At 41.3% G+C, this 15,708-nt stretch overlaps 1 protein-coding gene across 1 annotated transcript; it reads right to left on the bottom strand.

Moving 5' to 3' along the window:
- Positions 1 to 11: 11 nt before the first annotated feature.
- Positions 12 to 15,429, bottom strand: LOC117387339 (potassium channel subfamily K member 1-like). The gene is made up of 3 exons (XM_033984836.2): positions 14,885 to 15,429; positions 12,281 to 12,685; positions 12 to 5,698 (listed from the first exon to the last, which is right to left on the bottom strand). Exons 1-3 carry the CDS (start codon positions 15,231 to 15,233, stop codon positions 5,403 to 5,405), a joined length of 1,050 nt encoding a protein of 349 aa, XP_033840727.1. The 5' UTR covers positions 15,234 to 15,429; the 3' UTR covers positions 12 to 5,402.
- Between the last annotated feature and the right edge of the window lie 279 nt (positions 15,430 to 15,708).

Below are 15,708 nucleotides of genomic sequence, written 5' to 3'. Positions count from 1 at the left end.
GGGACTGTTGTGTTTGAAATGGTTTATTTAAGTTTATGTACAAAGATATTTACATTTAGAGAGTTTTTAAAGGTGTAATACGTAACTTTTCTGGTGGGGAGGTCTCCATGTTTGGTCTGGAATGTCCCGCTATGACGCTGAATGTATCCATCTTGCATTTGCTCAATAACATGGGTTTTTATTGACCTAAAAACTTGAATTCTTACAGTAAGTCAGCTCGCCTCTTCACAGATCTGATATGTAACTTGGGCCTATGGTGTCACCTGCTGTTTCCGTAAAGACAAGTAAATGTAATGACATACTGTGGAACATCCCAGGTAATATCTTCATGAGTTTACACAGTGTCACCTTTAAATATGAATATATACTTATGGACACCAGGGGGCAGTGCTGGCATGTGTCAAAACTTAATACACATTTCAAGTTAAGTTTGTTGGTTAAATCCTCATTTTTTATACAAAATTTTGAATACTTTTAAGACACTTGTAGACACACACAACTCAAAGTGTAGAATATAACTTAGAAGAACACAGCCTATAGAAAAAGTCATTTATTAAAGCCACAGTATGCAACTTTTTAGCCCCCAAAAAATAAATAAAATAAAAGCATGTTTGTTTTTTGTTTGTTTTTTATCTATTTGGTTCGCTCGCATCTCCACAAACCTGTCTCCTGCTGTGTTTCCATGGAAATCTTGTTCCTTTGGCTATAATATTCCACAGTATGACTTAAAACATCTCCATGGAGAATGTTTTATCTTTCCGTTTCCATGTAATCATGCAGATGACGTGCCAGCTGGAGAAAGTTACAAACTGTAGCTTTAACTATGCCTTTATCACATGGAGAAACAGAAACTTGGCCTGTCTGAATCGATTATGTTCACACTGGTCACTGGGGATGGGACGATATTAAAATTTAGATTAACGATTATTGTGGCGAAAATAATCACGATTAACGATATTATCACGATAATTAATTTGTTAACGTTCCGACGGCCCGGGCCCTTTACAGCAATGTACATACACTTCTGCGTCACCCACACAAACAATGCAATCACCACAGCGCTGACAGGAAAGACGTTTTTACAGAAAAGTCACAAAGTGTGAATCTGGACTTCACTTACCATTGAGCGCTCTGGTTCTGTCAAACATCAACATATTCACACAAAGTTGGTCTCATTCGTTCCGTAAAGGTCCAGAGAATATAATCCAGTCAAGAAATTATGTCCACAAAATAAGATCCTCCATGTCCAATCTGCTGCAGGAAAGTACTCCAAATATGAAATCTGCTCCGTCACTTATTTGCCTTTCTTTAGTCGATTTCAGGCATAATAAACTTCTGACAGCGCCAACTTTGTTCCCCAGTGCTAAACACATGTGTCAGTTTGTGATTGACACCAGTGTTGGCCAATAAGGTGGGGGTTGTGGGTTACTGCGGCCGCAGACAGCGAATCAGTGCTACAGATGACTGAAAGTTTACGCCCCACTCTTCCCCTTGTAGAATCAACCAATTACATCACACACATTTAGTGACGTTTTCCCCTTACAGCCAATGAGCAGCGGGACAGGATGATGTATCGCATGCCATGGTTTTCCGTAAACAGACGTACCCGGAAGAAAATGTGTACTCCTCAATGTAGCCGCCATGTTGCAGAAGTGGGACAGCGCTTGTCGCGCCGGAAGTGACGCAAGTGCCCGTCGACAAACACTGCAAACGATGCAATTAATTCACTTTGGGAATTGGACACGGCCGAAACCGAGTGGATGCAGAAATCTGTGCATAATGGCGCATTTTACGCACTGTTGTTTTGCGTTTTAAACATGACGAAACGGACAAAACAAAGGAAATATGCGATCGAGGACACTGTGGATGTTTGTACAAGTTAAACTAGAGGCATCTCGGACCTGGAGCGGTTCGTAGCAAAGAGTGAAGATCCCACAGTGGACTCAAGAGTAAAGAACCTTATTTTTGGATGGATCAGATGCTGTTCGCGATCGGTAAGCGTGGTTTATTCTGCTATCAGACAGAGATAAGCACAGAAGCTAACAAGTGTCATTGCTATGACAGAGGCCCCCTTGTGGGCAAACACCAGAACTAACATCTAAACGTTGTATTGAAACTGCAAACATGAGACAGTCTGGTGCCGTAAATGCGAATCGTGCGCGGTGATCACGATTATTAAAAAATGCCACGAACGATTAATTGCGGACCTTTTTAAAAAAAATCGCGATTAGTAATATTATCATATATCGTCCCATCCCTACTTGTCACAGCAACACTGTAAACTGAGTGTCACAGATTCCATAGTGGAATTTCTTCAGGAATTTTCCCCTTCAGCCTAAAAACAGGCTTCATACAGGAGCGCTTGACCACGATACTCCCGCAGACCCATGTTTACTGCAGGGTCAAATGCAGAACTTCATATAATACTAAAGTACATATTTACATCTTATCATACAGTAGTCAATGAGAGCCAGTATTGCACAATGTGGGATAACGCTGCCACCTAGAGGTCTAAAGACACTTTTACAAGCCTAGAAGGACTCATCAAAAGTTTTAAGTGATTTCTTCATACATTTGTTAGAATTTTTCACTATGTACATGTAACACAAACTAATATCGTAAGCCTGTATATGGTAAGTCTTGTGCAAGTATCAGGGCCAACTGGAACCATATTTTAAAATTTTGAAGGTAAATTAACTTTAAAGGGCACGTGTTACGAAAATTGTTCTAATGTTGTTTTCTCATCACAGACAGACCCGGAGTTGTGTTTTGCTTCATTCACACATGTTTTTTTAATGCACAAAACCTGCTTATTTAGGCTGTGTTCTTCTCTCAAACTACAAAAAACACTCTGTTCCACCTTGTGATGTCACTGAGTGGTGGTACAGAGCGTTTTGAGCTTTGGAGATGTAGACAGACTAATAATAAAGTGTTACTCAAACATGTGTGAATGAAACAAAACACAACTAAAGGTCTGTTTTTGAGGAGGTAACAGCATTATAACATGACTTAAAGCTCAAAAGAGTCCATTTTGTATAATTTAATGTAGAAGTATTGTCTTGAAACTTGGCTGAACCCTCAGTGAGTTTAGTCTGGACCTGCCCTTTGCTGGTTGTGTTATATCTGCACATGTGTTTTCCATATTCAAAGTCACGGGTGAGAGTTGCAAAATGGAACTGTCACCGCTTGTCTGTCACTGTTAAGTTATAGCATTAGGAAGTGAGGCCACCCAGCCTTTCCTAGAAACCCAACTTTAACCTCGTATCTGCAGGAATAAGGAACAAAAACATCTTTATCTGCATTTTAATCTGTTTTTCTGGTTTAGCCCATTTCTGTTAGTGTTGGCACCATACACTGTGTAAAGGAGTGGACTAAGTGAGTGTGACGTCATCCACAGCTGGTTTAGCAGGGACACAATAGTGAAATAAAAACCCCAGGATCATGTAGAGCAGGTTAATACGAACATTTTAAGACCAAAATGACGAGTCTGACAGCAGCAGATACAGAGAGAGGGGCCACAGTTTTTCAATAGAAAGTGAATTGGAGCCAGAGTCAATGAAGCGCACCCATGATCACTTCCTATTCCTATAAAATGAATAAATATTTAAAGATGAGGTGGGGGTCAGGGAGCTGTGGGTGGATGTCACTGATAACATGTTAAACACTGCCCAAATAAAATGAATACTTCTGTGTTTAGAAAGAGACATGTTTGTGTCCCAGTGCTAACGCTAATGCTAATTTTGAGGCATTATAAATATTAAAACACTACTACAAATTGAAGTATTCTACATATAGAAATAACTGGGTAGTCTTTATTTTAATTAATCTTAATTTGAATAGTTTGTTTACTTTATGTTTTCTGATTTTAATAGAAGTGAGCTAGCTTAGCGTGTTACTGTGCACAGAGCCTATTCTATACAAGTCATTTCGACACAAAAAAATGAAATACATGTCAACTTTTCCCTTTTAAAAATGTTAACAAGTCTTTGCAATCACAAAATCAAAATAATCGATATTAGGATCAGAAATTAAATGAAAAATGTGATGTTTTTTTTAAAAAGCGCACTGGGTCACTATCTGCCACCTGCTAGTCGCCATCTAGATGTTATTACTTTGCCTGGATTGTTTCACAGAACGGCATTTAACATATCTAACTCCGTGACGACAGGTTTGTGTTACGTTAATGAGCTAAAATAAACCCTCTATAAACGAATCGCTGGTATTGCACATTACAACATGAAATAAACATAAATAAACAGGCTGACACATGGTTTTAACACAGAACTGGATTAAAAGTAACAGGTAAATAACTGTAGAAAGAGTGACCTGGTTCACTACTGCATTATTTAAAGAATCTCATCTGACCAGAGGCTGCGGCAATGAAAAATCCAACATACAAAGAAAGACAAAGTATCGAAAAGGCCATTTTTAAAGGGCCCATGTTACACTATGCTCTGATCTCTGCTCTAATGTTGTTTCCTCGACACAAACAAACCTGGAGTTATGTTTTGTTTCATTCACACATGTTTAACACACAAAAACTGCACATTTAGGCTTTGTTCTTCTCTCAAACTGAAAACACTCTGTTCCACCTTGTGATGTCATCATGTTGTAATACTAGAAGAGCTTCACTTTGTTTTTATTTTCTCCATACATTACTCTACTCTCTCTCACTAGAATCATTTGAATGACTTCTGCTCTGGAATTACCGATCTCTACTGAACTAAAGGTAAAAGGAGCTGTTAACTTGAAAACTACCACTTCATGACATCACAAGGTGGAACGGAGCATTTTGAGCTTTGGAGATGTAGACAGACTAATAATAAAGTGTTACTCAAACATGTGTGAATGAAACAAAACACAACTCAAGGTATGATTTTGAGGAAGTAACAGTATTAGAACATGACTTAAAGCTACAAGAGTCAATTTTGTGTAATACAGGACCTTTTAAAGCTGCACTGTGTACCTTTCTGGTAGAGGATCTGTCTCCATGGAGATGTCATTGCTTTGCCAAAAATACACTGTACAGCCTTAAATCAAGCTTGCAGTTTTGTTTAGTTTTTTTCTTTCATGACGTGTATTTTTATTACTTATAAATACCTTAAAAAACAGCCGTTGTTACTGGTCAGATCTGTGAAGAGGCGACTCCGCTGACAGTAACTTAGCCTGGTGGGGTTACCTGCTTGTCTTCATGGAGATAGTTTAATGCCATACTGGGAGAACACTGCAGGAAAAGGCAATAATATCTGCACGGAGACAAACACGTGGCAGACCCTACACAAAAAGTCCCACAGTGTGGCTTTAAATATGGTTAATTACCCAGGCGACGCCAACGTGCCCCATGCGTTTTCATTTTAAATAATCCTAGAAGGTGCATTTAAAACACAGCCTTTTGTATGTCATCATCTGAGTTTTCCACCCAATCCATTCGCCGCCGTATAAGCCAAACTGCTGTCTTTCTTCATAGACGCCGCCTGCTCGGAGACAGAGGGGATTGTGGGTAGGATCGCGGGGAGCGGGTCGGCGGTGTACTGCGGCGTCTCGCTCAGGTGGTCCCGGTCTATGATGGTGGTGGTCTCCGGGTCGAGTTCGTGAACTTTTTCGTTGTAAAATCTTTGTCTTAACCTCCTCATGTGCGGCAGCTCACAGCACGTCTCCAGCATCACCAGGACGCAGATCAGACCCACCAGCAGGTACACTGACAAACAAAACACATACGCACTTTATTTATTTGTTGTCATGGAAATAAAGAAACAGTTTTGCATCTTTACACTTCAAACTTTTACCGTAAGTGTGAAATTATATGTAGAAATGTTATAATACAGCCCCTTAGAATTATAGGCTTTTATCTGACATTTTTGTTGAAATAGTTCACTACTACTACTACTACTACTACTACTACTCCAACTACTACTACTACTACTACTACTACTACTACTACTACTACTACTACTACTACTCCAACTACTACTACTACTCCAACTACTACTACTACTACTACTCCAACTACTCCAACTACTACTACTACTACTACTACTCCAACTACTACTACTACTCCAACTACTACTACTCCAACTACTACTACTACTACTACTCCAACTACTACTACTACTCCAACTACTCCTACTACTACTACTACTCCAACTACTACTACTACTACTACTACTACTCCAACTACTACTACTCCAACTACTACTACTACTACTACTCCAACTACTACTACTACTACTCCAACTACTACTACTACTACTACTACTCCAACTACTCCAACTACTACTACTCCAACTACTACTACTACTACTTCAACCACTCCTACTACTACTACTCCTACTACTCCTAATACTACTACTCCTATTCCTCCCACTACTCCTACTACTCCTACTACTACTACATAAAACACTTTCTGAAATAACTCCTTGTATTTACACTTTATTAAGGCTCATTAAAGGTCAAGATTTTGAAGGAAAATGTAAATGGAAAATTCATATGGTAAAAATTAAATTCAAGTTTATTTCTGTAGCACATTTAAAACGACTTGTGCTTTAGATAAAAGTCAACAAAAACAAATATACTTATAACATGATGCATAGGAACAGAACGTTAAAACACCTGTATTGTCTAGTATTAAATGCCAGGGAGAAGAGGTGGGTTTTCAGTCTAGTCTTACACTTACAGTGTTAAAGACTGAGTGGATCTGACAGGCAGAGGGCGCTGTTCCATAGTCTGGGCGCTACCACAGAAAAGGCTCTGTCACCTCTGGTCTTGAGTCTGGCTTTGGGCACAGCCGCCCTCAGGGCTCTGGGTGGAGGATAGGACTGTAGTAGTATTTCTGCAGTAGTAAAAATACTTTGGGAAATATAGCTTTATGAACTGCTGAATCCTATGTATTTCAGAGCATGTGTGTAAGGGACCAAACTGGACTGACACTAAAATGTCTCCTCAGATGAGTAACTGGCAGTGTTTTTACTACTGCAAAAACACTACTGCTACTACTACTACTACTGCTGCTACTACTTAAAACATAAAACTACGGAGGGACACCATCTGATTCATAGGACTTACTGAACTTAATTTGAACTAAGAAAGAAAACAGAGAGATGCGTGAGGGGAGATATGTTGTTTATGGAATAGAAATAGGAACATTTATGCCAGGAAACATGTGTTATGAAAGTAATTCAGTTTATGTTTATGAATGAAAATACACTCATGATACTTGTATTCACTGTGGTTTCTAATACTGCTTTTACACAGGCCCGTCAACATAAATTTGGGGGCCCTTTAATATAAATTAATGGGCAGAGTTTCCAATTCTGGGCCCCTATGACTCCAGGCCCCTATGACCCCCCTATGGGCCCGGGACAACAGACCAACTGTCAGATTTAGGGATGTGTGTTCACTTAGCAAACAAAGAAATAACCAATTACCAAACGAGCAGAGTCGAGATGTTCTGAGGAGCCGGACTCTGCCGTAATGAATAAAGTGAGTAATGTGTGGAGTTACTTAAGTCAACACGAGCCTGAGGGTGTAACACGGAGTACTACCACACCAATGGAAATATTATTACAGGCAGGACACAAACACACAAGTACAAATATAAGCACAAGTATAAGTACAAGAGATTTTGTGGAAATATTCAACAGGGACAGTATGTCTGGATAGAATGAACAGAAGTACAACACATTTAGATAAGGTAAACAGAAACATCTATATCATTACTACTACCTCAACCATACTACTACTACTACTACTACTACTACTACTACTACTACCTCAACCATACTACTACTACTACCTCTACTACCTCAACCATACTACTACTACCTCAACCATACTACTACTACTACTACTACTACTACTACTACCTCAACCATACTACTACTACTACCTCTACTACCTCAACCATACTACTACTACCTCAACCATACTACTACTACTACTACAGGGTTATGGTTTGGAGTTCGGGTAAATTCTTCAAAAACTTTATGAATTAACTCTTTTACCAATATGTTAAAAATAACATAATAAAATACATTTTAATGTAACTTTTTTTTTTCTTTACTACATAATTCCCTATATATTACTTCATATATTTGATGTTTTCTACGTGTATATAAAATGTAGAAAGTAGTAAAAATAAAGAAAAAAATAGTGTATGTAATGAGAGTTTATATAATATATATAAATATATTGATAATATGCTTTATTTTTACCCTCTGAGTGAATCTCTTTGAGTCATGACCCAGTATCTGAGAATCAGTGTTTTTGTTTTGAGTTTGTGAACTCAAGTGGTGTCAGTTCCACAAAGTGAAAGTCCCTCTTATTGTTCCAGAGCTACAGACTTCAGCAAACACAGAGTCCACAGAGAAACAGATACAGGCGTGGCATCATGGGATTTATCTGCTGTAAATCTGTGTCAACACCAAGGTTCAGATACTGTCAGCTCCTGTTTGGTATCGCTTTGTATTAGGGATGTCAAAAGTATCAAAAATCAGATATTAAAATGATATGGAAACTAGATACTCATTTTTCACAGGTATCGATACTAAAAAAGTCACATTCACAAGACAGAAGTGAACTTTTATAATGATGATCTGTATCTTTCACAAGTATAAGACACATAGACTAGTATACGCCCATGCCCTCTCTTCCCCTCCTCTCTTTCTTCTCTCCCTACATTCCTTCACACCCTTTCTTTCCTCCCCCTCTCCTCATCTACCCTCTATTCCTCCTCTTTCCTCTCATCTCCTTGCCTCGTCTCTCTTTCTCCCCATTGTTTTACCTCGTTCCTCTCCCACTATCTCACTCCTTTCTCTCTCTTCCTCTGTCATTCTCTCTCTCTCATCTCCACTTTCCTCCTTTCTCTCCCTCCCTCTCTCCATTCCTTTACCCACTCTCCTCCCTCCATCCTTTCCTCACATATATACGGCCATGGACCACTATGGAACCTACTGGACGACTGAGGGATTACACAGATATAAGACACATGGGAATAGAACACAAAGTACTCAGATTTAAAGTGTAAAAATCACAGTACATTGTCTTATTATCATTGTGGTATCAGTATCGAGTCTATTCCTTACTATCAAAATCAAGTTTGAACTCTTACTATTGTGACAACAGTAGTTTGATCTGTGTTTGTAGTCAAAACATAAGTACATAGTGGATAAATGGATCCTTTCTCATCCGTGGAGGAAGGGTAAATGCTTTATGTACAAAATACAACTCACAGTTTCATCATGTTATTGTTTGTTGGGATATGGAACCACAAATCTATTCAAATACCTGGAGCTAACTTGAGTTGGACTAGTGGACACTCATCGGTACTACAACGAGAAAATCCCTCCTGCTCAGAACGGACAGACGGGGAACCTACAGCTTTCACAAAGGTCAAATTTTGTGTCGATCTTTACCTATTTTCAAATCATTCACTTTTTCTCAGCTCAAAACCCATCTGTTGTCTTAAAAAACTCTCTTCGGCTACGCTCAATGTCCGCTGTAGCTAATGTCAAGCTCTGATTGGTTAGAGCGGTCATGTAGTACAGCATGAACGAGCCCAACTGTCATAAACGAGCCGCAGGTTTAGACCATGGTTCAGAAGCTCCTAGAAGCACAGACATTAGTATTTATAATTAATTAATTTATTCTTCCCTTGCCTCCTTCATGGCCGCTCTGCTCGCTCTCGTCGCTCAAAGTCTCATGGGGGGAGCTCAACTGTAAATGGTCCACTAAAGGCTAAACTCGCAGCACGGCCCATTGACTTCAGTGGGCCGTTATGTTTGGGCCCCGGGGCTTGTATGGAAACAAATAAAGAATTAACGAATGACGTAGATGACAAATCCTTGAATAGTCATAGTAATGCATCTCTGTTGTGCTCCAGTTCATATACAGGCATACTCATGTCCTACAACAGCTTTTCAAAACAGTAACTTCAGTGGGTTAAATGTTGATGGTTCTTAACTGTCTTAAAGGGCCAGTGTCGGTCTTAAAGGGCCAGTGTCGGTCTTAAAGGGCCAGTGTCGGTCTTAAAGGGCCAGTGCCTGTCTTAAAGGGTCACTGCCTGATTTGAATGTGTTCTGTAAATACTTTTCAAGTATTTACCATCGAGCCTGCTCGTCAGATCTCTGAAGCTAAGCAGGGCTGGGCAGAGCGAGGACCTGGATGGGAGACCGTTTGTGTCTATTTTTTATTAATAGTGATATGACCCGGATGCACTAGGGCCCAGCAAATCCATCCGCCTATAAAAGGGACGCCCGGTGCTGCTCCTCTGGCTCGACTCCACCTGGCCATGCCATCAGCCGATTGCCTACGCACTTTAGCACAATTTGCACATATTTATTGTAGCTTACCAAGTAAACGCTCCAGCAGAGAGCTTAAAACCTTTTCAGTTGTGTCTGCCCCGTAAAGTCATAAAGTATTCCTCTAAACGTTGTTTGTGCATTTTTGTAGTGCGCGCAAGATTCGGCCCTGTTTGCGCCAAGAATCCAGCATAGTGACCTAATTTTGTTTTTGTGAATGGGCGTGACGTAGAAACTGTACTTGCTGGTATGAGGCCGCTGGAGGGCGCATTGATTGGAAGCACGCTGGTGGACGTTGTGGCATTTGTGCGCGCGTTTCAAACGTGAGCGACGTTGTCTCGTGCACATGGTTTTCTTTCGTTTGGCGACCAATGCCTTCTTGTTCGGCTGTAGAGGTGTCGCTCCTTTGGGCGTCACCTGTTTCTTTTTGTAGTGTCGTGTGGAGCAGTTATGCTTTCACTGTTCGCGCAGTGTTCTCGGCGGCACGTCCGCAGGAGCTCGTGGGGTCGTCTGTGACAGATTGCCCTGTGAACCCGTTGGGTCAGGATATACTGAGTACATAAACCGCTGCAGAACCACGTGAAGAGCCAGGTTTTAGTGAATCAGAGTGAGCTCTGGTGAGTTAGGTGCCGTTAGAAGAGTGCATTGGTTTGCTTGGGACTGTGCACTAGTTTGAGTCTTCGCTTCATTTTACCCTGCATTTTCCCAGCTGTTTTTCTGTTTCTGATTGTGTGTTTTTTGGCCGAGGGTGGAGTCGGTCACGAGGAGCCCGTGGAGCGTGTGCACGCACCGTCACACGTGTGCCGCATTTTTCTTGTCTTCACCAGTGTATTAATGTGTGTATTGCAATGCTTCGTAGGCAGTTACTGTGTTTTGCTTGTTCCTTGTTTGGTTTTCTTGTCCTGTGTTTGCTCAGGCTGCAGCCCCGTGCACCTTTGTCCAGGCGTCCAGCCACAATGAGCTCTACGTGGGTTTGGACTGCATAGGTGCGTGTAGTTGGTAGTTGATAACTGTAAGTGCTAGTAAAATGTTTGGAATTTTGGATTTGTAAAATGGGCGTTTTGGATGGGCTATTTGTTTAGTGTGGACAGACATGAGGCAGTGTCCACCAGTAATCTGACCAGAACTGAAGCATTGGCTTGGATGAGCAGCCAGATATCTTCACTCGTAGAATGTTTTGTCCAGTTGACAGATTTAATTTTGGCTTTTACAGTGTCATTGTCACAAGTAGCAACAAAATGTCATTCAGAGCATTAAACAGAGGTGTGGCTCTAGTGCAGACAGTACAAGTCTAATATAGACTCAAGTACTGAAATGTACACATCACTATGGAGGTACTTACAGCAGATCCACTTGTATAAACTATAGATGAGTTTCTCTGGTAATAACACAAAATCTACAGGATCAACTTTTTCATCCAATCAGGCCCCACATCAACTTACTGAAACTATCCCAGACACTTGATTCTCTGTCATGGTGTATTTTTTAAAAGTGACAGAAATCACAAGTATAAGACAGAGAATGGGGAGTTGTTTCCTTGTACTTATGAGGAAACAGCTGCATGACCTGATCTCAGACAGTTGTTTCTGTGTCATTGCCAGGTTTCAGCGACCCAACCCGCATAAGAAAAAACGCCCAAAACCCTCAGACCATATGGCGTGCCCCACCCTCTCCTCTCACAGCTCCACCCCCTCCCGTCTCTCACACAAACACAAGCTCCACTTCAAACTAAAACATGTTTGTGACTAGGGTTTTTTATTTCACTATTGTGTCTGTAAATCAAGATATGAACATTAATGACAGATAAATCAGACACCTTCTTTCCCCAAGGTCGCTCCCGCTAGCGTTACCAGTGGGAAGCGGCATTACCTTCAACAGCCTTGCTCCGGATTGGCTCTTTGGTTTGCTCGTGATCGGAATTCCTAACTTAGTCTACCTCTTTACACAGTCTGTTATAAGACCCAAGTATTCCCAGAAGGACTCACCTGTGATTCCCAGCCTGTAGAGGTGCGGATGTGGGCGTCCTTGTTTATTATGAGTGGACCCAGGAACATAATCCCCCAGGCCGATGGTCGTCAAGGAGATGAAACAAAAATACACCGACTCCAGGAAGTTCCAGTCTTTTTCCATTGTCACAAATATCCAAGACGGGATGATCAGGAACAGTAACGTGAGCAGGATTCCCAAACAGGTCGCATGGATCAAAGCTAGGACGGATTTTGACATAGCCCAACGTCTGTGGAAGTAGGTGATGGGTTGCCGGGTAACAAAGACCATGATCCTTTGCACGACTGCAGACAGGAAGAGCAGGGTGACGGGGATCCCAAAAAGAGAGTAGAAGATGCAGAAGGCTTTTCCTTCATCGGAAAGAGGCACCGTGTGGCCATAACCTGCAATTACACCACCACAAATGACAGTTTAAGTACAGGAGAGGGTATTATTATGCATGCGGTTTCTATGGAGACAGAGAACTTAAATACAAAGACATAATTACATGCTGAAATATTTTAAAAGCACAATATGTAACTTTTTTAGCGGTGTGTGCCATCTTCTTGTCTGTATGGAGATTGTATTGCTTTCCGTGGAATACTTCGCAGTATGGCATTAAACTGATCTATCTCCATGGAGACAAGAACGTAACAGCACTATAGGTAAAGTTACACGTCAGATCTGTGGAGAGGCGACCCCACTCATAGTAAGAATGCATGTTTTTAAAGTATTTTTGAAGAATAAGACACTTGTAATAGGACAATAACAAAACAAGCTCAATAACTTTAAAGCCATACATTTCAGGCAGGCAAATAACATCTCCATGGAGACAAGCAGCTGGTGGACCCTGCATCAAAAAGTTACATAATGCAGCTTTGAATGTAATAAGAGTAAATGTAAATAGAGAACAAAAACAGTTTGAGTGTATATAAAGTTATAGTCTCATGTTATAATGTTGTTTCCTCCTCAAAAACAGACCTGGAGTTGTGTTTTGTTTCATTCACACATGTTTGAGTAACACTTTATTATTAGTCTGTCTACATCTCCAAAGCTCAAAATGCTCTGTTCCAACTTGTGATGTCATGAAGTGGTAGTTTTCACGTTAACAGCTCCTTTTAACTTTAGTTTAGTAGAGTTTGGCAATTCCTGGGCTGAAATGATCCTAATGATTCTAGTGAAGGTGTGTGTAGTTTAAAAACATGGTGGAGCACTTCCTGTATTACCACATGATGACATCACAAGGTGGAGCAGAGTGTTTTCAGTTTGAGAGAAGAACTCAGCCTAAATGTGCAGGGTTTGTGTGTTAAACATGTGTGAAGAAACAAAACACAACTCCAGGTCTGTTTGTGATGAGGAAACAACATTAGAACAGAGAAAATAGAGTAATATGTGCCCTTTTAAAGCAACAATGTAAAAATATGTTGGAATGTCATAACTTTTTGATGTTTTAGAGTCAAATATCTGTATTACTGAGCCATAAAGCTATAGAAGTTATAATTATCTCCTCCACTTATTACAGACTTCAGGCTCAAACATAACCCTGCATTTGTGTGAATTACAGAGCAACTAGGCGCAGTTAAGACAATAAAACGTGTCATGCAAACAGAGCTAACTTACATGGAAATACTGTCACTATCCGTACTGTAATACTTTCCAGAACTTTTGAAAATAACTTTTAAAGAGGTTTTTTGAAACATCCAGACCCTAGAAACTAGTAAAAATCCACTGACTTCCAAACTCGGCCTTGTAATGTAATAAGCTGTAGGTGTCACATTTGAAATAAACACAAAATTAGGTTAAGCTAACGAAAGTCTGGAGTGTGTCTTGGTTTAGAAGAGACGAGACTATTGGACCAAACCAGGACCAAACCAGGACAACGGAAACACAAGTCAAGTGACAGACAGTTCATGGAAATTTAGACTTGTACTAAAGCAGTAGTGGCATAGAAAAGTAACTGTTATAATAATAGGACTAAACCAGGTCTAAACCAGGTCTAAACCAGGACTAAACCAGGACTAAAGCAGGACTGAACCAGGACTAAACCAGGACTAAACCAGGTCTGAACCAGGACTAAACCAGGACTAAAGCAGGACTAAACCAGGGCCAAACCAGGACTGAACCAGGACTAAACCAGGACTAAACCAGGTCTGAACCAGGACTAAACCAGGATTAACCAGGTCTAAACCAGGACCAAACCAGGACCAAACTGGGACTAAACTGGGACTAAACTGGGACTAAACCGGGACTAAACCAGGACTAAAAATTGGGCTTAATCAAATCCAAACTTGGGCTAAACTCGGTGTAAACTGGGACAAAACGAAGACTGAACTTTAACTTAACCAGGAAATCAAGGAACTAATTAGATCCAAAACGTAATATTTAACCAAGACACGGGGCTAAACCAGGACTGAAACAGGTCTAAACTGGCCCGGTCAACTAAAAATACACACTTCTTCCTCTTCAATAGGCTCCTGTCTGTGTGGAAAAACAGAAAAAACACGTCTGGATTCCAGGACAGATCTAATCGGGACTAAACCACGTAGACGCCAAACCCAAATTACGCACGGGACGCACGGGACTCCCCAAACCTGCTCCTGTACCTGTCGTGGTCAGGACGGTGCTGGTGAAGAACAGAGATGAAATGAAGTCCCAGTTTTGATCCGAGTCGTTCCAGTGCACCGTCACCCCGTAGTTACTCGCCTCCAGGACCCGCGCCAGAAGCTTCTCCAGCCGCGCTTCATCCACGCACGGACTCGCGTTCAGAAACTCGCTCCGCGCGTCCTTCAGCTCCTGACGCAGCTCCTGTTCGTACGGCAACTCAATCGCGGAGAAAATCCCAGCTCCGACGATGAGATACAAAACATATCCAAGAACTAAAGCGGTGAAATTCAAGGCTGCGCGATGTCGCTCCACAAAACGAGCGCACCAGCCATTTGCGCCACAACTCATCACTTAAACTTTGACTCTGCGCAATAAGAACCCAGCTGCTGTGAAACAAAGCGTCTACTTTATAGAACTAAACACTAAACCGGGTCTGAATCGGGTCTAGGTCGACTAGGATCATCCGAGAACTGAACCAGCTCTTCAACTAAACTTCTGTGGCTCCTCGTCCTCTCCTCTTCCTCATTCCTCGCGTCTCATTGGTGCGAGCGCGCGGTGACGTTGCGCTTTTACCGGAGCAGGTAGACACGTGCGCACTTTCTCCTCGCTCTGCCCCCCCCTGTCTCTCTCTGTTTCTGTCTGTCTCTCTCCCCCTCTCGTTCTCTCTCTATGCCTATGTCCCCTTCTCTCTTCTCTTTCTCTCTTTCCTCTGTCTCTCTCTCCCTCTTGTTCTCTCTGTCTGTCTTCCTCTCTCTGCTTGCCTCTCTCTCTCCCTCTCGTTCTCTCTCTCTCCCTCTCGTTCTCTCTCTCTCCTCTCTTCCTC

The sequence above is a fragment of the Periophthalmus magnuspinnatus genome, chromosome 19, assembly GCF_009829125.3.
Source record: "Periophthalmus magnuspinnatus isolate fPerMag1 chromosome 19, fPerMag1.2.pri, whole genome shotgun sequence".
Taxonomy (NCBI): Eukaryota; Metazoa; Chordata; class Actinopteri; order Gobiiformes; family Gobiidae; genus Periophthalmus; species Periophthalmus magnuspinnatus.
The sequence above is the reverse complement of the archived record's forward strand: the minus strand, read 5'-3'. Positions and strand labels throughout refer to the sequence as shown.

Excerpts from the sequence above, each read along its gene's own strand:
- LOC117387339 (XM_033984836.2), bottom strand. The coding sequence starts at position 15,233 with ATGAGTTGTGGCGCAAATGGCTGGTGCGCTCGTTTTGTGGAGCGACAT. Across the intron at positions 12,686-14,884 it reads CACCGTCCTGACCACGACAG|GTTATGGCCACACGGTGCCT; the intron begins GTACAGGAGCAG and ends GTGTAATTGCAG. Across the intron at positions 5,699-12,280 it reads CTACAGGCTGGGAATCACAG|TGTACCTGCTGGTGGGTCTG; the intron begins GTGAGTCCTTCT and ends TTTGTTTGTCAG.